This window comes from Agelaius phoeniceus, chromosome 3, assembly GCF_051311805.1.
Source record: "Agelaius phoeniceus isolate bAgePho1 chromosome 3, bAgePho1.hap1, whole genome shotgun sequence".
In the NCBI taxonomy this organism is placed as follows: Eukaryota; Metazoa; Chordata; class Aves; order Passeriformes; family Icteridae; genus Agelaius; species Agelaius phoeniceus.
The window spans coordinates 3,039,740-3,062,678 of NC_135267.1; the positions used below are offsets into that span (position 1 = coordinate 3,039,740).

Sequence of the window (22,939 nt, forward strand, 5' to 3'; positions counted from 1 at the left end):
GGGAATTTTACCCCAGCTCACGAGGACAGAGTTGTAAAGATTTGCTGCTCGCTTAGGGGAGAGAAGACAAAGGATAAAAACTCCTTGCATCATCATCAAGCAGCAGAGCTCGTGTCCATTCTGCCAGCCAGGAGAATAATTGGCAGTTTTCAGGAGAAGATGTTACCAGCAGCCTTACCAGTGGAAAACCTTGGCATGAGTGGGAGTTCTTTTTGTCTGTGGAAAATTGTCTCAGAGGGGCCAGCAAAGCCAAGCTGGTATCTTTTGGTGTGTCCTGCATGAAAGAAATCGTGGTGATTTCTGTGGACAGTTGAGTTGGATCAGCCCAGAGAGCCATTGGGTGTAGCTTTGTGTGTCACATTGTGGTCAGTATGGGACAATTAATGCACCCATCCAGCTTGCAAAGCTCCTCTGATTAAGCACCAGAGGAGTTCTCTTTTTGACCCTTTCAGGCCATCAGCTTAATTCCCAGAAGCTTCAGATTTAATTACCCAAATCATTACCACAGCATGCGTAGCTGCAGATTTTATTAATGACCATAAAATTACTGAATCCTCTGTAAAATGAGTGTGGATTCCCAGCCAGAAGTTCCCTTCACACCTCAGCTCTAGTACAGGTGAATCCCACAGGTTGGTGCAGCCACCTTTCTGCCCCTGATTTCCTCCAAATTTACTACCACTAGTAATACCCTTCTGCAGTTCTGCCACCAAATTCAGGTGTTCTTGCCTCTCGAGTGGTAGCTGAGCTGAAGTTTTACAATTCTCAGAGCCTGTTCTTATGCCTTTAGCAGCAGCCTGACCTTTACACCTCTTTGTTTCAGATTCCTTCCACTCACTCTGCTGCCTTTGTGCCTATCCCTAAAATGTTCTTTAATCCATTTCAATTCCTTCTCCCTGCACAATACTTTATGACTTTGTAAATCAGCCTGAGTGGTACAAAATCAAATGCTTTCCTGAGATCCTGATAACTTATGTCCACTGTTTCACTCTTGTCTAACCTAACGATTTGGTCGTATAATAAAAAGGATTTCAGCAGATTTGTCAGGCATGACCTTCCTTTTATGAATCCGTACTGAATGTCCTCTACTAAATTATGCATTTCCAAATGTTCTGCAATTTTGGCTTTTATCAACACTTCCAATACATACCCACAGCTGAAGCTGGATTTCCTGTTGGAAGATTCAGCAGAACTCTGTCACAGCCCAATGAAATTCATCAGTTTTTCAGAAGCCTCCATCATACAACTTCACCTTCTTGTCCTCGTCTTACTGTGTGGTTCTTTCTGAGAAAGAATAGGTTTAGATTGGATATTAGGGAGAAATTCTTGGCTGTTAGGGTGAGGAGGCCCTGGCAGAGGTTGCCCAGAGAAGCTGTGGCTGCCCCTGGATCCCTGGAAGTGTCCAAGGCCAGGCTGGACAGAGCTTGGAGCAACCTGGGACAGTGGAAGGTGTCATGTTAGGAGCAAGGTGAGCTTTAAACCACCTTTCTGTCCCAAACTATTCTGTGGTTCTATAATCCTTGACATTGAAATCAGTATTTTTGTTTATAGAGCTTTTACAGTCCTGAGTGCTCAGGAAATACACAGGATTGGTGTCACACATGGGATGAGATGCTGAGTCTCAGCCCACTCACAGGTGAGGAGGTTTAGGCCAATAACTCAGTCTAAATTTGGTCTCTAGCTTCCTAAATAGTTTCAGTGAGACTGGAGGTCAGTTCACCTCTCTGTGCATCCATTTATTTTCCTTGCCTGTTTCCTAAAGAGCATTTTCCATTGCATACTTGTGTTGTGCTTTTGGCTGAGTATATATGTGTGAGGGGGGATGGAAAACTCCAAATCCTCTGAGTGTTCTTGCTTAAAGCCCTTATGTTTGTGCTTATACCTACTTTGAACGTATACCTTGTCACTTGGGCTATGCTTCCAAATCTGGATTTCTCTTGGAGGGATGTTCTGACCCACCTACTTTGCACTGCTGATATATTTAGCAAAGTTTTGCCGTAATAGTCCTCTGGTGCTGTCCCAAAGCTGTCACCTGCTCTGCTGCCTCTCTCCTTCCCTGGCCCCTTCCATGCGTCAAAAGCCACCTGCCAGAGTTCTGCACAGGACAAAGGGAATGGTTTTAAGCTGAGAACAGGTTTGGAGAAATTCTTCCCTGTGAGGGTGGTGAGCCCCTGGCACAGGTTGCCCAGAGAAGCTGTGGCTGCCCCTGGATCCCTGGAAATATCCAAGGCCAGGTTGGACAACGCTTGGAGCAGCCTGGGTTAGTGGAAAGTGTCCCTGCCTGTGGCAGGGGGATGGAATGGGATGAGTTTTAAGGTCCCTCCCAACCCAAAACCATCCTGGGAGTGCATGATTCCTTGTCCCCAAGCCTGGCTGATGCAAAGCAAAGGTGCTGCCCAGCCTGGTTAAATTGAGAGTGACACAGGAGGGTCCCAGCTGGATCTACAACTCCCTGACAGGAGGGAGCAGCCAGGTGGGGATTGGCCTCTTCTCCCAGGTAAAAACAGACAGGACAAGAGGAAATTGCCTCAAGCTGTGCCAGGGGAGGTTTAGATTGGATCTTAGGAACAATTTCTTAAACAAAAGGGTGGTCAGGCATTGGAAGGGGCTGCCAGGGAGGTGTGGAGTCCCCATCCCTGGAGGTGTCCAAGGAAGGACTGGAGGTGGCACTCAGTGCTCTGGACTGGTGACAAGATGGGACTCAGTGATCTTGGAAGTCTTTTTCAACCTCAGTAATTTGGGATTCTGGGATCCCAGTGCTGGAGCAGAACATCTGGGGATGGAGTATTTGTTAAGACTACAGGGAATGGTCGATTCTTTAGCCTGGACTCAGCTTTTAGAGCACAAGCACCAATAGATCCCTGCTTGGGTCTGTGTCTGCCCTGTATCTGCTGCTTATTGAAGGAGAAAATTGGAGTTATGGAGATACTTAACTTAAAATTACAGAAGATGCTCAGTGTTATAGATTGGCTTTTCTTTAAAAAGCCAGGTTCTGCCTCCCTCCTCCAACCTTCCTGTTAGATGTCATCCAAGATGGATTCCAAGTGCAAAAAAAAAAAAAAGGAAAAGAAATAAAGCAAGTGAACCTGCAGCAAGTGAATCATTCCTACTAAATTTAAACCACTTATTATGGGGAGGGAAAAAAAAAGAGAGAACTCGGATTACAGGTTTAGCAAGCGTGAGCACATACTTCAGCATGTATTGCTGGATTTGCAATGGCCAAACTACTGATTTCTTGGAACTCTGCTATTAGCATTGTTAAGCAGTGTTCCAGACAGTCACTCCTATAAATCCTGTTAAAATGTTAAGCAGGAGAAGGACTTTGAAAGAATAATATTTAGCTGGCAAGTGATCTTCATTAGGGTGTGTGGTCTGGGCTAAGGTAGGGGAAGTGACTGTGCTTGCTCTTGGAATGTGTGTCTGGAGCATCCAGTTGATGTTTGCTTGGATGTTACTGCCATTTCTAGTGGGTGCTTGGGAATATTTTAGTTATTTTTGGGAGAAAAGTGTTTAACAGGGGATATGAAGGGGCCAGCAAGAAAACTGGAGATGGAAGTTGGTCAAGAACCTGAGGGACAGGACACGAGGAATTGTTTCCCCCTGCCAGAGGGCAGGGCTGGATGGAATATTGAGAAGGAATTCTTGGCTGTGAGGGAGGCAAGGCCCTGGGATGAAATTCCCACAGAAACTGTGGCTGCCTCTGGTTCCCTGGCAGTGTCCAAGGCCAGGCTGGATGGGGCTTGGAGCAACCTGGGATCATGGAAGGTGTCCCTGCCCATGACACAGAGTGACGCTGGATGAGTTTTAAGGTCCCTTCCAGAACAAACCACCCTGTGATTCCATGATTCCCATGACTTTGGAATTAGTATTTTGTTTCACATGGCTTTGAGAGGACTCTGTGCTCGGATCAGGGTACCAGCAGCTCCCACCTGCAGTTCAGCAGGGTGGGTGTCACACATGGAATGAGTGTCTGACTCTCAACCCAGTCACAGATCAGTGAGTTCCAACCCCCTGCCCCGTGCAGGGACAAGTCATCTCTGTCCTGCATGAGTCACTGGGTAGAAACAAGATGAAGTCTCTGGTATAAAGTCACCAGAGCACAGCTTCACCTTGGACTAAAAGCTCATAAAGCTCATCCTCTCCCTTGTCTGTGCTGCTGTTCCTCTGCAGGGGTGGCAGAGCCCCTCAGGCTTTCTGGCAAAGCTGTGAAAAAGGAAACTTTGATCGGCCTCTTTGCTTGCCATGGATAATTCCTGTAGAGGGGAAGCTGATCAAAGTCCAGGTCAGCTGGGAGGAAGAAGAGGGGAAGCAGAAAAGGACGGTGGAGCCACAGATCGATATTTTCAGCACAACAGGTTGACAAGGGCACGGGGTGGAGCGGGGAAAGGGGACGTGTTTGATCTGTGCTGCTGCAGTGGGGACATGTCTGCCACAGCCCAGCCCTGCTCCAGCGTCCCTGGCAGATTTAGGATTCTCAGATAACTCCTTGTGTTCTGAAGTGAACAACACATGGGTGCCCTGTGACCTCCAGCAGAAATGACCACCAGACCCTGGTGACACTGCCCTGCTCTCAGCCTCCTTTTATGGCACAATTTTTATGTAGACTTTTTTTTGGAGGTGAAAAAGAGCTGCATTCTTATTTTATTACAAGTAACTGAGAGCTCACAGCATTTTTTCAGAACACCATTTTATATTTTGTAAAGTTCCTACCAAGTTTATTGTTTGTACAGCATTTTATCACATTCCTTTTTGGGAAAAAAGTAATGATGATCTTAAATCCAAAGCCTGTTTTAAAACAGATAATACTTAAATTTTATGCAGTGAATTTGCTATTGTCAAGCAATACCACTTTCCTCCAAATACTTTTTCTTGTGCCATACAGCAGTGCAAAAATAAAGGATAGTGAGGCATGACTTGTTTCTCTTGCTTGTTTCTGGTACAAGTGATGGCAGATACAATTCTGGTTTCTTTTTTTGGGTCAGCAGCCGGGTGTAGGTTCTTGAACTCAATTCACCTGAATGTGCTTCTTGTATTGAGCATCTTCACTGGATCGTGTAGTTGCAGTTCTCTGTCTCTGCCAAGGGTTTTACATCCATGCAAATGCAAATTCCAAGCGTGGTGGACCACTCTGAAAAAAATGCAGCTTTTGGAAGTGTTCCCTGATTTGGCACAGGAAAAGTTAAAATCAAGTCAAATAAAAAGGAAATCAAGTTTGATTCAATCAAAACATTTCAAAGCCCTTGTCTTGCAATTAATCTCTCCCTTTGTCAAGGACCCAGTGCCAAGTGCAGTTTCTGGAATTCCACTAAAGAGGGTTTGGGGCATCTACAGAGGTGTTCCCTGGAGAGTTACGGATGAAGGAATCCTTCCTGTCCAGTTGGATTTCTTGGAGCTGTTGTATCTTCTGCAGTGTCCCTTGTTGACCTTACCCTTTCCCACACAGAATCTGTGAGTTCCTCTTCCTGGTGGACTCCTGAATCCCCTTTGGGACAAGCAGCCTGGTGGATTCATGGCAATGCAGAGGTTGTGCTGGGCAATAGAGCACCTCACTTCACTCGGCATGTCCAGGGCTCCTGTGTCCCTCACAGAAAACTGTCAAGGTAATTAGTGTTAATTGGATGGTTTTTGAAGGAGCCTCTCATTTATTTGATGTTTGGACTCAAGGACTTGGCAGTCTCCCATCCATCAGTTTTGTGTGTTCCTTAGAGTGTGCCTGGAGTTCAAGGTGCAAACCCTGCTGGTGTCATGTGGGGGCTTTAAATCTCAGTTCCACTCCAGGGCCTGTCTTGCCTCTTGCAGCTCTGTAGGAGTCAGGTGGCTCCTAATTCACTCTTCCTCTCCCATTTCAGTGCTCAGAGTGATCTGAGGTGGCTGAGAACCTGTTTGATCCCTAAGGAAGTGGAGTTGTAGCAGTCATTGGCTGTCCCTACTGGTCAGGAGTTTGTGCCTTGCTGCCATTCTTCTGCTGGTGACATTCACATGTTATTTCAGCTGGAAAACCCAATTCAAGTCTGGTCTTTGGTTCCAGGCACATTCTTAGCCATGATTGGAAAGGTCAACATGCAGCAATCCAGGAGATAGAGGAGTGTAGGTGGTTGGGATGTTAAGGCTGGAAGCTCAGTTGTAAGCAAAAACCAGAGTACAACCCAGGTGCTCTGCTCAAATGGGTCTGCAGGGGTGGCTTGGTGACAGAATTTCGTTTCCAGCTGCCATTAAGGACAAAGCAACACTAAATAACATCCTTTTACTGGGATTGCACTGCCTTTGATGGATCTCTGGGGGACTTCTGGTGCAGCTCAGGGTCCTTTCACAGATGGTCATTTCTGCCTTTCTGGAAACCTTGGAATTTGGGGAACTTCATGATTTTGTGACCTCAGTTTTTCTGTAGTGGGATGTGTTGCCAGTCTGCCTCAAAATGGAGCCTGGCCTCCACCTCGTGCTCTAGGAAATTCCAGTAAATCTGGGCAAGGAGGTTTCTTTAGTATGGGGTTTGGGAGGTAGAAGAAGGGAGAAAGAGTTTTGACTCTGATCCTTGGCTAATTGTCCTGTGCAAATGTGCTGCAGGGCATATTGTAGGAGCAATAATTTATTTGCTTTTCTACGTTTACCTGTAATAAATGATAAGCTGTGGCTGTATCATAAGAATGAGGTGTTTGTTTTCTAAAGGGGAGAGGTTTCTGTCGATGTTTTCCCCTCAGAGTTCAGAGAAAAAAAAAAAACAAGATTCCATAAAAAAATTGTAAACTTGTTAACTTGACAAGGAGCTGCTGCATTCCCTCACCATAATACCAAAATATGGCCTGCTCCAGGGTTGTACTGTGAAAGGTTTGGTAAACAACACAGTCACAGTAAGAATGAAAATAGCAATGGCTGGGGGTGACTTCTGAGCACTTTTTCCAAGGATTTTTGTGTTCATAAAAAGTGTTTCCGCTCACTGATGCAGGTTGCTCAGAGAAAATGAAGTCCTAAATTTTGGAGATACTCAGGACATGGTCCTGAACAACTGGTTTTGGGGGCCCTGCTTGAGCAGGGAGCTTGGATAAAAGGATTTCCACGTGGAATTGGAAGCTGCACGTCACCAAGCTGTGGGGTGTGCTCAGGAGGTGGCAGTGCCTGGAGAAGGTTCCTAGCCTTGCTTCCCAGGGCACAAATAAAACACATCCTTGAGTCATATGGCAGTGCTTTTTTTACTTTTTTTTTTTTTTTCCTAATATGCCTATTTTGGGAAAATGGGCTAGAGAGTCCTAGATTAGCTCCAGTATTTTGGACATTAGTCCTACTTTTGTGCGTGTACCCAGAAGAATTTAAGTTTTGATACAAATGCAGTACCTGGACTTTGAAAAGCACTGGGTAAATAAGAGCCTGTCTGAACATCTCCCAGGAATAAAGGACTTGGAACTGGCAGAGGAGGGCTGGAATGTGAAGCCAGACACATTCAAAGTAGAAATCAAGTATGAATTTGTAATGGAGAGGGTGATTAAATTCCACCAGAATGAACTGGAGTGGAGGGATCCTTGGTCTCTTGCTGGTTTTGAGGCAGGGTGTTCTGGGACAGAAGTTAAACCAGGTTACAGCTTTACTTCACACTGGCCTCAGTGTAGAGAAACCTACTGAATCCAAAATCATTTAGGTTGGAAAAGGCCTCCAAAATCATCCAGTTGGAATGAGTCCCACCTTTGAGAGATGCTTGTCACCCAGACTAAAGCACTGAGTGACGCATCCAGTTGTGCCTTGGGCACCTTCACCACATCTCTGGGCCCATTCCAATGTTTAACAACCCTTTCCATGAAGAAATTCCTCCTGGTGTGCAAGCTGAACCTCCCCAACACATGTTCATGGACATGTGTACACACATGTGCACAGGGTCCGCCCAGAAGACCTCACGATTCCCACAGACCTTAAGCTGTACATTGAGTAAAAGACCTAAATTTTCAAATTTTTGTTGTTTCTAGGAGAGTATTGGTCTGTAATTATGCGTGGAGTTGGGGATCTGCCTTTGCTGCATGTTCAGCAGTGGTAGAACTTCGTTCTTAGGGCTGGATTTCTTCACCAGCCTGGACCTTGGTGGTTTCTGCATTTCAGGAGTGGTGTGACAATTGTAGTGCTGGGGCCTCTGCTGTGTTCAGCCACTGATACTGCCCTGGATGGCTTTAAGCCAAGAATTCAGCCCCTCTGTTCATGCTTTACTTAGGTCAAAATGTTGATGTTTGTCTTCCCCAAGGACAAAAGCTTTTAGTTTGTTATTTGTAAATCCCATTTTAAGAACTCACCAAGGAAGGTATTAGTGAAATACGAAATGATGGCTTTTTTAAAAAAAATTTTATACTGTGTGAGTCACTCAGAAATTAAAAGAGAAAATTAGTTTCTCTTCCAAATAAGTGATATCAGCCTCATCTTTACCGAGTGACTTTCTCCTTGCTTCTGCTGGGTGTTGTGGATCAGGGTGAACTCTACTTCAAAACATTTAATTGCACACAGTGCGAAATGAAGAAAACTGAAGGGGATCCCAAGAATGTATTAAAAATCAGAACTAAAATGAGAATGATTTCATGTCAAGTGAGACAAATGCAGAGTTGATACTCCAGTGCTTCACACTTCCACTTGTCCTTGGCACTGAGAAAATGAGATTTTTAATATCTGAAAAACAGATTGCCATGAAGACTCATCCATTGTAAATTTAAGCTGCCTTTATAGCAACTTAAGCTGGGGACAAGATTGTTCATTACATCTGATTCTACAACTGCAGCCATGATTTCCATATTAATAGTGACTGGTTTTTTTTTTTATTGTCTCTACCAGAAATAGGAAGGGGAGCTGGTTGTGTTTCCCCCCGGTTAGCAGATAATTTATTTAATGAATAATGCGAAAAGGGCAAAGGTTTGTGAGTTCTTACTCCCATATCACCGCAAAGAGTGGTGACACCTGCCTTGGCTGCTGTGCTCAGACTGCTTTGGTGCTAAAAGGAGACTGAGGAAAAGAGGGATATTGACTCATGATTCGGAGTCAGGATTTGTTGCTGATGGAATTTCTGTTGGTCGGGATTGAATTGTTTTGACTCCGATTTTAGGTGAAGGGTTTGCTTGTTCCCTGCCCGACGTGCCCTTAAGAGACAAAACCATTGAAGCAACTTCTCACATGTGTCTGGGGGTGGGGAAGGTATTTCTGTGCCACTGAACTTTAGACCAACGTGGAGTCAAAGACTGTTTGTGCCCCTTTTCAATAGCGGCCGCTGGGGCTGGCAGCGGCCGGAGGAAGCACCAGCTTCCTCTCCTTTCTCTGGAGCTGGGTTTCCTTTCACCAGCCCTGCTCCCAAGGCAGACCTGAGCCTTCCCTGGCCTTCCTTTCTTCATCTGGGACGGTTTGTGGTTGCATTCTGAGTGTAGTAAACCTGCTTGACACTTAAATGTAACAAAACCAGAGAATTATCCCTATTTTCTCATGGATTTGCTGCTGTTTATTTCTGCTGAAATCCTGACGTCCTCTGTCTGCACTCACAGATCTGCAGTCTCTTGAAAAAGCTCATCTTCCTCCTCTAATCACGTCCCAAATTTGCTCTAGATCCTAATGGCTCTTCTCTTAAAACATCTGAGGTCCATACCAGCTTTTTCCTCTTTCATTGCTATCACTAATATCATCCTCCTCCCTTTGTCATCTCAAAACCTGAGTTACAGCAGCCTTTTCTTTGCTTCTCTTATCTCATCTCTTCATGTTCTACTTTTAATCCTGCATTTCATGATGATGGAAGGTGATTTTTTTTTTCCCTTTCTGGTGCTACATCCATACTCTTCACCATGAAAGCAGATCTTTCTCTGAGGAATCTAGTTCTTTATCATTAGCCCCTCTGACCTTCAGAAAGTTTGTATATATTCAAGTCTAATTTGTTCCTCTTTGGAAAACAAAACAGCTCTCTGTATTAAAATTTGGCAAGAAGTCAGCAGCATGATCTCATATTTTTTGTGACTGCCTCGGGGAATATGTTTAAAATGCAGTTAAGAGGTTTGTCAGAGGAGGGGTTTGGTGGGGGAGTCTCTCTAAAAGGTTTGGGGTGGCTGACAGGGAGGGCCCTGGGTGTTTGGCTCTTCCATCCATCAGTGGTTTGGTGTCGGTGATTCTCTCCCAGCTCGCAGAACGTGGCCTCTGGGGGTCTGCTGGGACCATCCATCTTGGTCACCTCTTTTCCTGGAGAGAAACAGGCAGCTCAGGACCTCAGTGTGGGCCAAATGAGTTGTTCTGGAAGAGCAGCAGCCAACTCTCAGCACCTCCCCTCCCTGGAAACACCCAGAGCTCTCCCTGGCCACAGCTGGGTGGGAGAAGGCTCTTGTGGACAGGCTTAAACCTCCCAGGAAAGCTGGTGGTCAAAAGCTGAGTGCTTCCACTTCTGGGAAAGCTCATTCAGCCCAGCCTTTGGTCCTGAAAGTTCATGAGGTTCTTCATGGAGGAAAAATGGGTGAAAAACCACATAGAGATGATATCACCATCTCTGGATGGATTTAGGAGCCATGTAAATGTGCCACTTGGGGACAGCCTTGGCAGTGCTGGGGTAACAATTTCACTTCATGGTCTTGATGGAGGTGGTTTTCCTCCTGTGCTCTGCTTTGTGAGACCTCATGTGGAATTCTGTGTCCAGCTCTGGGGTCCTCAGCACAGGGAAGATGTGGAGATGTTGGAGTGAAACCAGAGGAGGCCACAGAGCTGCTCTGAGGGCTGGAGCCCCTCTGGAGCCAGACTGGGAGAGCTGGGAATGTTCAGCCTGGAAGAGGCTCCAGGGAGAGCTCAGAGCCCCTTCCAGGGCCTAAAGGGGCTCCAGGAGAGCTGGAGAGGGATTTGGGACAAGGGATGGAAAGACAGGACAAGAGGGAATGGCTTCCCTCTATTCCAGAGGGCAGGAATAGATGGGATATTGGGAAGGAATTGTTGGCTGTGAAGGTGGTGAGGCCCTGGCAGAGGCTTCTCAGAGAAGCTGTGACTGCCCCTGGATCCCTGGCAGTGTCCAAGGCCAGGCTGGACAGGGCTTGGAGCAGCCTGGGACAGTGGAAGGTGTCCCTGTCCTTGGCAGGGGGAGGGACAGGATGAGCTTTAAGGTCCCTTCCAACCCAAACCATTCTGGGGTTCTGTGATCTTAGAGAGCTTTTCCAGCCTAACCAGCTCAGTGCCTCTGCATCCCTGTGTGCACAGTGGGCTCCATCTGGGAGAGGTGCAGTTCTTCCCCAACATCTTCAGCAGGTGTCGAGGGAGGAACAGTCATTCTCTGGTGTCTGGATCACTTTTAACCACCAAGAAGAGCCAAGATGCATCTGTCCATGGCTGCTCTTCATGGATTAGCAATCCACAATTGCTGATGTTACAGATGGAGCAGAGGAAAATTATCCCATGCATCTCCCTGTGCTGCTGTATCCACTCATTTTCTATCCCAGCTTTGCCTGGATAGAACATCCTGCTTTTCTCTTGTCTCTTGGTTAATAGTTTGACTTTTGGAGCACTTTCAGTCCGTGTTAGTTTGTGGAGAAAGTCATCAGCAGTGATAGCTGAGGAAAATTCTATTAGGTCATTCCTCCTCAGAACACAGTACCTGTCTCCTGAGCTCTTTGAGGATGTTGGCCAAATAATCCTTTTAATAGCTTTTGTGAGTTAAAAGGGTAGGTAACTGTCATAAGGCTAAATGATTGCATAGATTAATTTACTTGTGGTCGAAAGAAATCAATTGTAATTTAAATTTTTGTCTCTGGACTGATTACAACACCAGACATCAACTTTCTCCATAAGAATCCACCGTGTGCATTGAGGTCTGTGAGTCTGGATTAGTGACAGATTATCCAGAATGATGTGATTGGATCCCTTTGCCTCTCCCAGATATCTCTAATGTTCTTGGATCTTTTCCTTGTGTCTTCCAGAATGGTGAATAACGCTGAAGACCCTCAAGAGGCTTTGTAACGTCCCATCCTCATGTAAAGTATGCTCAGAACTTTTCCAGTAGTGTAAGTACAAGCTGAAGAAACTCATAATAATTAAGAGTAATTTTGTGGTGTTCTTCTGTTAAATTGTCTAAAAAGAGCAGAGAAATGGTTACAATGATTATGAGCAGTTGGCTCAGTTGGAGAGTGTCACTGGTTTAGTGGAAGATTTAAATCAGAGAAGACATTTAAACCAGAAATAGTAAAATAACTGGACATTTAAATTAGGGAGTAGTAACATTGAATTGCTCACTTGCTCTGGCTCATGTATTGTTTGTGTTTCTGCATTTCTGTCACTGAAACAGAAGGAAAATTATGCAGTTCTTAGAAAATCAGTCTTGATCAGAGAAAAATCAGTATTAAAGGAGAGATCTCCATACAGCAACTGAACAAATAGGAGGGATAAAGAGTTTAACTCCACTCTAGCTTTACTGAAAGGGATGAGCCACCTTCAATTTAGTAGCCTCTGGCAGAGACAAAAAACCTGGGGCACCTCACCTAATCCTGGTGCTGGATGTCTTGGTCCAAGCAACTCTTCAGTGCCAACCGAGGTTGTCCAAATCTCATTGTGTAATTTCAAATCAGTTCTGTCACATCTCTTCAATTTCATTGGTTCCCATGCTGTTTCTTCAATAAATAAGCAAATGAATTCAAATTTTGAAGCTTGTCAGGCTGAAAGGAAGGGCTTGACCTGCACTGTGCTGTCACTGGCCAGTCCTGTATGGCTGTTCACAATATCCCTGTTACAGGCACAACCAAATGCTCATCCCCTGCCCTCAGATTCCTGAGATACTTTGACCTCTTGATTTCAGATTGTTCCTTCTGTCAGGTCTGGAAAGAGAAACCTTTTCTGCAGGATAGGTAGCAAAGAACTGGGCTGCTGGGAATGCATCACATTTTCCCTGATGGATTATCTCAAGGATGAAGATCTATCCCTGGACAGTGATAGTGCAAGTGGCAGTGCAGCCACAGCCTTCTGTAGAAGGAGTCACAGCAAAAAATAATGACTGACAGGGATTTGGTGTTGGAAACCAAACTCCAATGGATTTCAAAAAGCCATTAATTAGTGATTTTCTGTTGCTGGTGGTTTAGGGTTCTGTTCAAAACTGGTGGTTTCCTACTTTGCTGCCAGTCCCTTGAGCCACCTCCTCTTCTTCCTTTTAGCTGGAAGGATGTTGGAGTTCAGTATTAAAATCACCACTTGAAATTGTAAAGATCTGGTTCACAGCAGGAGAGAAGTCTGAAGGTAAGGCCACATCACCCTGGGCATCTTTGTTATCCCAGTAATTTGGAGTTTGCTGGGTGACCTCAGAGCTCCTCTGTGCTTTGAGTGAATACAAGGACATCTCACAGCTTTGTGTCAGGCTTTGGTCAGACATTTCCAGACTGGGAATTGCATAGCTTGAATTTCCTGTGCTTTAGCTCAATTTCAGTCATGTTCTGCCCCTGTGCAGTTTTCTGCTGCCACCTCCCAGCAGAGCAGTAGCAGCTTCCTTGATTTATTCCAGTGTATGTGCAGTTAATATGGCCATGGAAGATGCTGTAGAAGTAGAGGTTAATCATTTTTGACTGAGGGAAAACTGGGGGGAACTTATTTGGAGGGGATTAGAGAGTATTAAATTAGAGGAAATGGGCCAAGATGACCCATTTAGATAGAAAGTTTCCAGATTAAACCACAGATATCATTTAAAAAGGGTAAATGGGATTGTGAAGGGGAAAGAAGAAAATGGAGCCTTAAAAAAATTTAAAAGTTTGAATTTAAAATTGTGATTAAGATTGAAGAGTTGCAGAACTGCTATGGTAAGAGAGTAGTTGGGTTACTCCTAGGAGTAGGAGTTACCTGGGTGCAAGTTATCATTTCACTGCCTCATTTTACCCTTAGTAAGATGAGTCAGTGCTGGAGAGGAGTTTGAGGTGTGTGAACCCAGAACTCTTGATCCTGGCCTCACAGGAATTAAGAATTCATCTAAAACTAAGCCCTGTAGCCAACAGCTTTATCTCTATTGGGCTCCCCATAAATATGGGAGTAATTACTTGAGCTTTGTACTCTATATTGATTAATTAATATGTGTTAATAGTGATCTATGACTATCAGTATGTTTTACATCCCTCAAAGTATGATTTCTGATAGAACCAGACAGTTTCACTGTTGTCACTTCAAATTTACCAGGATGATCAGGCCAGTGCTTATGAATTTAACTGCCAGCAATGGCAGGGAAGTCTGGGCAGTGAATAAAAGAAAATCAGGGTGAATAATGCAGGTGGAGAAGGACTGGATTGAAGCCTTGTCATCATTTGGGAAAAATAACAGGAAGAAAAGAACGAGAGTGTAAACTCTACCAAGTCAGCACAGATTGAAGAGCAAGGACTGGACTTAGAGTGCCTCAGAAAATCACCACAGGCTGAGCTGTGCCTGTGCAGTGTCCTTGAAATGTGACATAGAACAGGTTAATTAAACTCAGGTAACAGAAAACTCAGCTGGTTTTCTCCTTTTGTCTTCGGTGACAAGGTATTGTGTAAATAGTGGGTGACTCTGGGAGCATTCATTTGGCTTTTTTAGCTTCTTTAACTGAAACAATGTCCTGCCTGAGTCCTTGGTTTCACTTTAAGATAAACCAGATGAGTTAATTCATGATTTCATAGCAAAAGTGACCTAAAGAAAAAATCTTGTTGAATGGTAAAGTTCTTTTCCTCAAAAGGGTTTGGCACAGCTGCCCAGGGAAGTGGGGGATTCCCTTCCCTGGAGGGATTTTAAAGCTGTGTGGATGTGACACTCGGGGACACTGGTTAGTGGTGGCCTTGGCAGTGTGGAATGTAGACTGGGTCTTGTCTGTCATGGAGGAAATTTCCCTGGTTTGGGTCTGGGTTACACAAAGATGTTTGTTGCTTAATTAAGAGCATTAATTAGGATATTAATTTCTTTCTGAAATGCTTTTAACTAAAATAAAACTCCAGTATGGAAGCAGCAGTGGCCAGAAGCCCATGGTTTTTGCTGTTATGATTTATTTTCTTCAAGGAGACACTGTTATCTATTCCTAAGTTCTCCAAGTGTAATTTCTGTCTTCACTAAGGCTGTGCCAGTAATACTGCACTTACAAACTGTTTTTCTAGTGGAAAATAATTTGCTTTGTAGTTAAACACAAAAACAGGGGTAGGTGAGGTTCAGCTGTTTGCTGGGTTTGGATTTTAGTTTTCTGAAGTAATTAATTTCTCTTTTAAGGAAGTGTTTTAGTTGTTAGTGCTGGTGATAGGTCCTGAAGGAGAATGAAGGTGCCTGAAAAACTTCAGAATGTCTCTTTTTCTTTATGTGTGGAAGAGGTGGTGGAAATCCTGGTGATGGCTTTGCTTGAAAGTTGTCCTGCACTTTGTCAAGTGTAATGCTATAGATGAACCCTGTATGTGGGGTAAGAAAATGCTCAAGAGTTTGGCCAGGCTCTTGTTCTGCCTTCTTGCAAAATTCCTGAGTGACTTTGAAGGAGTCATTTGGACTTGTCCGGAGTCCAGCCCCTCTCTGGGAGCTCTTGGTCGCAGAAATTACTGTGGTGTTACTTGCCTGCCTCACAGGTATCTTGTGATTGGAGTATTTAGATACCCCAGGGGGCAGAATTATTGGGGAAGAGTTCTGAGACTCTGCCTACGTTTTAATAAAGGATTGGTCAAATTTTGAAATGAAATGGAGGAGGCAGAAGACGGCACTGTACCCTGTAATCTTGACGGCTGAAAATGATGAATTATTGTAGAATCCCAGAGTGTTTTGGGTTTGGGTTGGAAGGGACCTTAAAGCTCATCCTGTCCCACCCCTGCCATGGGCAGGGACACCTCCCACTATCCCAGGTTGCTCCAAACCCCATCCAGCCTGGCCTTGGACACTTCCAGGGATGTGTCAGTCCGGTGTCTAGGGCAGGCCCATGTCTCAGTTTTATTGATGACTTTTTAAATGACTGTTTCTTCACATGGATTACACTATTTCAGTGTGTTCATGAAATTTACTGTAACTAAAGCACACAAGTCCTGCTTTGAGAGCTGTTACAGAGCTTATATATCCAAAGTTTAGTCTTTGGCTCCCAAATCCAAGAGCTCCTCCTTGCTCTTGGCACAGGTTTGGGCTTTGGGCCCTGGTTCAGCACTCAGCTGCCACTACAGTTTTTCTCTCTGTTTGTTAGTCCTGCTGTGATCCCTCATTCTGCCCTTGAATCCAGGCTCAGAGTTTGAATTCCTGCCTTGTTGCTGAAGAATTGCAACAATAGCAGGAAACCCAGATTTTGGAAGTAGGGAAGGTTAGGGTTAGACAGATAAGGTGTTAGTGTGAATCAGTGCGTGCCTTGAGTAGAATTCAGAAGTATCTGGCTGCCAGCCCTGTGCTTAGTCAGAGGTCAGTCCCTTTTGTAAGACTTGGATTATGACAATAATTGCCATTTATATTATATTTTTGCCTTGTAAGATCAATCTCAAGTTCTCTCTCTCTTTCCCAGAGATGTAAAGCAGAGTAAGTTACTCACCCAAGTGGCAAAACGACTGGGTGTGCTCACTGCCAGCATCCATTAAAATTATTTTATCAGCAGAGAATTTCAGAGAATAAGTGGAAGGAACAGCTTGTGTAGAGCAGTGACTCGGGGTTTGGGGCTCTTTAACCAGCTGAGAAACTTGAAGCCTCCTGAAGAAACGATGTGTTGATATTCTGCTCTCAGCTTGCCTCCTCTAATTTGTGTAGCGGTGAGTATTTGATTACGCCGGATTTATTTTCAGAAGTTTCAGGCTGCTCTTATTAATTGTCCCCATTTTGATCGAAGGCGTGTGGCAGAGCTCTGCATTCCAGAGCTGCTGTTTTGCATCCCTAAACAGAGCTGCTGATGCTGGGGCTCTGGGGCTCAGCTCAGAGCCTGATTTCCCTCCTTGCTGCAGCACGAGGCTCTCGTTTCCCTGGCATGAGAGCAGTCATTACAAGAATTACATTTTGTTTGTGAATCAGGATGAATGGGAGTAAAGGCCTTTTTTTTTTTTTTTTTGAAAATCAGAAGCCAGAGATGCAACTGCAGGAGATAATTATGCAAACGTATGGGTGAGGATGGCTCTGTGTTCGTTGACATGATGAGCACTTCAGGCCTGAGGTTTTTTCTTTTTTTCTCTCTCTCTCTTTTGAAAACTGATACAACTCCTCTGAAAATACTGGAGTTGCAACTGATGAGCATAAGTGATGAGTCAGATCCTTAATCCTCTGTTATGCCTCAGAATTCACAGCATCAGCTCCTGGTTTTGAAGGCAGCTTTGCTTAATATGGTGCAAAGTTTTAGGTGGTTCTGAAATATTTATATTGCTGTGAATCATTGAGGCACACAATGGTTTGTGTTGCAAGGAACCTTAAAGATCATCTCATTCCAATGGCAGGGATGCCACTCACTGTCCCAGGTTGCTCCAAGCTCTGTCCAACCTGGCCTTGGACTTTTCCAGGGATGCAGGGACAGCCACAGCTTCTGAGAAACCTCTGCCAGGCCCTCACCACCCTCCAAATTGAAGGAGATTAATTTGTTCAGTAAGAACAGAAAAAGCCAAACCTTGAATTTCAGGAGACTAGATACTGTTATGCCCTAAATGCCCCAATTCTATTCCAGCAGTGCCTTAGAGCTGCCCTGGAAGGGTCACAGTCTTTGCCTCTAGGCTTGATCCTTGTGTGTCCCTTCTAACTCAGAACACTCTGGGATTTTTTTGGTGATACATGTCAGTGCTGTTGGTGGAACAGCTGTAGCTCAATGAAAACCCTTCCTTTGAGTGTCTTGTAAGAACCAGCTGCATCCTTTGGGATGGGGTGAAGCGTTGGATGGAGCCCTGACCAGCCTCATCTCTCAGTGCCATCCCTGCCCATGGCAGATGAGCTTTAAGCTCCCTTCCAACCAACACCAGCATGGAATTCTGTGTAGAAAAGGAAGGACTGAGTTAAACTATACTTTGTCCTTGGATCTCATAAATATGTGTGGAGATAGAGAAAAGCTTGCATAACCTAAAACAGGGTTAAAAAATCACTGTGGGCAGCTGGAAGTGGAGTTTCTTTGTAGTTGCTGGTTCTTATAGGAAGCATCTGGAGCAATACTTCATGTGGATTTGGTGCTTGAATGTCAGACTGGGTGATAAGCAAATTGCATTGCTTTGGAAATAGCAATGCCATCCTTAATGCCCCTTTTTAATATCAGGAGGACATCCACCTCCAGAGCTGCTCAGGCTGCAGTTCTCACCAGTCATGGATGCACAGACACACAGGGAAAATCTGGCAGGTTAAGGAGTTCAGCTTCCAAGTGTGATGGTAGTTAAAACTCTGGTTTAATTAAAGAGTTGTAGAAAGTGATTTTTTAACTGTGGACTTTGGAAGAACCTATTTCAACTGGAAAGCCACAATTTATGTTGTGATTTTCCTCTTCCGTTTAAATGGTGAGATGGCAGTGAATGACACTAAGGAGGTGCCTCTGATGTTGTGAAAAATGCTGGTGCTGTAATAAATGAGATGACAAATGCTGGATGTCCCTGTGAGCAGGCCAGTGCAGTGCAGAGGTGTCCTACCCTGTGCTGTGTGTCAGACAAGGGGAAATGCTGGCATCTCTCCTCATCCTGCTCTCCTCAGTTGATGGGACTCGATCAGAATCATTCTTAAACCAATTACCAGACTTAGGATCCTGTTCTGAACACTTTGGCTCTTGCCCACATCCATATTATGCAGATTATATCAAATATAGGTCTTACAGCAGAAAGCTCAACTGGTTTTGTAAGTCTTAAGCTTTGCTTATTAGATAAAGCTGTGAATTTTAATGGGAATGGAGAAGGACCTCTGCAGAAGAGCATCTCCTCAGTGATGCTAGAGTGCTTCCTACTCATCTACAGTGAGTAGAAGAGTGGAAAAAATGATTTCTTGTGATCATTAAAGGGTCCAGAGCCATTTTCTCAAGTGTTAGAGGTGTTAAGGCTGCTGTCTGGCCTTATTCCCAAACGGGTAATTGAATTGCTTTGAACTTCTGCGAGTTCAATTGGACATGGACTTAACTCGTAGCTGTTTTTATGGGATTATTCTGCTGTGCTCCATCACCTAGAAAGTTAAGTGTTGGGTAAATGATTCTTGTATCAGCGTGGGCTTGGGCTGTGAGAGTAGGTGAGAAACCCTTGATGTGTTTTTCCTTGCTTTTCTCTCTACATTGCAGGAAAATAAGGGAAGAGAGCACTCTGGCCATATATCCCCACTGGAGATCAGAACAGTCAGACTGGGGAGGGAACCCCACATCCAAAGGGTGAAATTAATTTTTAAAAAAAGAGGTTAAATAAACCTTGATGGAGTGAGAAGGACAGGCAGTGCTGGTGAGAGCAGCCCTTGAACAGTGTCCACTCCACAAAGTCACCTCAGAAGGGGAGGAGTGGTGCTGCACTGGGCTGGTTGGGACCTGCTGGATATTTTCTATCTGTGGGTTTGGGCTGGAAATAAATTCCTTTTTATTTACTTCCTTAGAGTTCTCCCTTCAGTCTGATATTCAGGTACCTCAGGTTGCTTGTGGATGAGCTGTGAAAGATGAGCATGAAGTTTTAATGCTTTAGAATGGTACAACTGGACAGTACAGTCAAACTGGGGAGGGAACCCCACATCCAAAGGGTGAAATTAATTTTTTTTTAAAAAAAAGAGGTTAAATAAACCTTGATGGAGTGAGAAGGACAGGCAGTGCTGGTGAGAGCAGCCCCTGAACAGCCTCCACTCCACAAAGTCCCCTCAGAAGGGGAGGAGTGGTGCTGCACTGGGCTGGTTGGGACCTGCTGGATATTTTATATCTGTGGGTTTGGGCTGGAAATAAATTCCTTTTTATTCACCTCCTTAGAGTTCTCCCTTCAGTCTGATATTCAGGTACCTCAGGTTGCTTGTGGATGAGCTGTGAAAGATGACCATGAAGTTTTAATGCTTTAGAATGGTACAATTGGACCATCTTTTGGGGGGATGATTGCCAACTTAGTGTAAGGAATGTAAATAAATTTGATATTTTAGGCTACTTAGATTATTTTTTTCTGCCAGAACTTAAAGAAACTTTGTCTTAAAGGGCAAGATTTAGTTGTTAAAAAATCAGTCACTTTTAGTTTTGAGCTTAATTAGAAATTTGCAGAGGTTTTGCTTGCAAAATTTCAGGGAGAAAAAATTTACAGCTGTTCTCCCTTGGTTATCTCACCTTTTTTTGGGTGTCTCCCCAAGGAAATTTGACAGCCCATTGTCAGTGGTGAGAGTATTGATAGCAGATAAAGCATGGGATGTAGAGGATATTTTGCTACACAGGCAGCAAAGTTTGCCTACAGCAAAGTCAGTCCACAGACCTGTTCTCAGGAAAAATATTTTCCATCCTGATTTTCTTCTCTACCCCCCAATCATTCTGCTTGTCTCTATCTTATTTTCTTCCTTGCTGCTTTTGCAGTTGATTGTATTTCAAAAGGAAAAAGAGAGGGAAATAAATTGAATTACAGGTAGCCAGAGGAGTGCAGGAGGATAAGAGGCTCTTACTGCAGTGTGTGGGGGGGATGAAGTGCTGGAGAATATTCACTCATTAATGAGGTGAATGAAATTAGGGTGATTCTAAAATGGTTGATTTAATTAACTGCTTTGTAAATTGATCTTTAAACAGGATAAGTTTATTAAAATATTTTAAAAAGGGAAAATAACCAAAGCCCTGCTCGAGTAACAGTTTGAAATAATGCTTGCTGTAGTTACTCATTAAAAAGTTGTGGATAGTTGGCAATGTTGGAACATGTTCAATAATACCACATTTTGCAATATTTGTTTTGGGGTTTTAATGGAAAATTCCAAGTTCCTGCAGCTGTTTTCAATCCTAAAAGTCCCTCAGGAGCATTATTTCTAGATCTCATGGCTGTGTAGAAAAGCACATGAAGATGGGAACAGGAGTTCCAGATCAAGAAGACCAATGAGATGTGTCAGTGCAATATTTACTGAATGTGCAAATATAAGCAAGGCACTTTGGGCATCTCTGTATGACTTTAGTGAGACCAGCAGGGAAATACTCTAATTTTGGTGTTCTTACCTCTTAAAAATTACCCAGAAGTTGCCTTAAACGTTATAGAGGGCTGGACTAATTGTTTGCATGGACAGACAAGCAGAAAATTGATTTTAGTTTGGGTTTTTTTTTTTTCAATTTGTCCACATTTTTCCAGTGCTTGTGTTAAATACAGTATCATGGAGTTAATTTGACATTAAGTTTGCTGCTCTTACATTACTTTCTGCAAGGCTTTAAAGTCCATTGATGAACAGGACTTCAGAACACAAGTTGGAAATCACTGAATATCTTATTCTTGGGGCAGAGGGTGGCCTTTCCCAGCAGCTTTTGCATCCTTGTGAATTGAAATTCCTGCACAAGCTCAGCTGTGTCAAAGAGGGACAAATTGAGGCCACGAGCAACAAGAGGTCAACCCCTGCCCCTGCATCTGAGAACTCTGTACTTCGTTAGCTGGAATTCACTAAGGGACACTTAGGATTCACCAAATCATTGTGTGTAATTTACTAAAGGAGATTAATTTGGCCTGGGCACCCAGATCCAGGAGCTGAGCCCTGGCACTTCAGACAAATTGGGAATGACACCCAAATTTTAGAGAGAGTTGCTGGCCATGGCCACCGACTGCTGCAGGAGGTGGTGAGGCCCTGGCACAGGGTGCCCAGAGAAGCTGTGGCTGCTCCATCCTTGGAAGTGTCCAAGGCCAGGCTGGACAGGGCTTGGAGCACCCCAGGATAGTGGAAGCTGTCCCTGCTCATGGCAGGGGGTGGAACTAAATGATTTTACAGCCCCTTTCAATTACCCTTCTGTAATTCCATGATTCTGTGTTGCTTGACATTCTTGAAGCCATCTGGAAAGTCTTGCTTTTGTCAGATGGGAGTTTTTTAGTTCACGGGGCTACAAGGACAAAAGTTCTGGGTTTCTGCGTCTGTGATAAATTAATGATTAAATAATTTAAAGTATGCTTTAGTATTAAATGTTGAAGAGTGGAGGTAATTCTGGTTGGAGGCTCTGGCTCATTAAATTCTCCAGTTCAAACAAAGAACCTGAGCACATGAAACTTGGTATTGACAGATAAATGATCTGGGAAATGGTGACATTAGAAACATCAGTAAGAAATGCCCAAACCAGGTGTTGCCCTGAGGAAGGGTGAGCTGGCGTATCCAGTGGAAACCACCTCAAGGCCAGATGTTTAAAGAGGTTTTTCTGCTTGAAAATGGTGCTGCTCAGAGCTGGCTGTGATGAGTCAGTAAGTCCTTGTGACACTTCTCCCAAAGCTGGGAGAGGAGGATGGAGCAGCCCTGCCTCCTCCACAGGCCAAACCTGGAACACAACGTCTGGTTCCAAATGCTCCCCGCCAAGCTCCGAAGGTCTCAGCCTGGGATGCCACTTCCAAATTGGGGTTGTTACAATTCCAGTCAGTTGCAGGTCGACTGCTGCATTGCCTGCCGTGCCCTCCTGTGGTTCAACAGTCTGGGTGCTTGTCTTGGAAAATTTTAAATGGCCTGGACGTTTCCAGTAATCAGTTTTCCGGAGGACAGCACATTCCCGTTGGGCTGAAGCGCTGATGTGGATGTAGAACGTCTGTCTTCTCACACAGGCATTTTCTTGGATGGGAGTCATCCCCTTGCATTGTCCTCCTGCTTCCTTCTCCCACAAAACAATCTAAGGAGCTCAGTAGTTGCTGGATGAGGGCAAAGATGAGATTTTCTTCTCATTTCTGTATTTCCCAGGCTGCAAGTGCCATTTTTGTGGATTTGTGTATCCTGGCTTTGTCTTTACAGCTCTACTTCAGCTCTACTCCAACAAGCCAGGTCTCAGTGTTGTTCTTCAGCCCCAACTATGGATCTTGAGTCATTCCATGACTCCTGTTAGGAACTTCTCTGTGCCAGGGCAGAAATCACAGAATCACAGATTAATGAGGTTGGAAGAGACCTCTAAGATCACCGAGTCCAACCTATGCCCTAACACCTCAAC

General features: G+C 44.4%; 1 protein-coding gene across 9 annotated transcripts in view; it reads left to right on the top strand.

Moving 5' to 3' along the window:
- Window positions 1-22,939, top strand: part of HMBOX1 (homeobox containing 1) — a 123,055-nt gene that overhangs the window by 35,153 nt on the left and 64,963 nt on the right. For 8 of the 9 annotated variants that reach the window (XM_054630558.2, XM_054630561.2, XM_054630559.2 and 5 more), the window contains exon 2: window positions 11,889-11,972. In XM_054630558.2, coding sequence (XP_054486533.1) covers window positions 11,950-11,972 — 23 coding nt within the window. In that variant the 5' untranslated portion in view covers window positions 11,889-11,949. Of the gene's footprint in view, window positions 1-11,888; window positions 11,973-13,112; window positions 13,195-22,939 lie in introns of all 9 variants that reach the window. The other variant, XM_077176484.1, reaches the window with a different exon arrangement.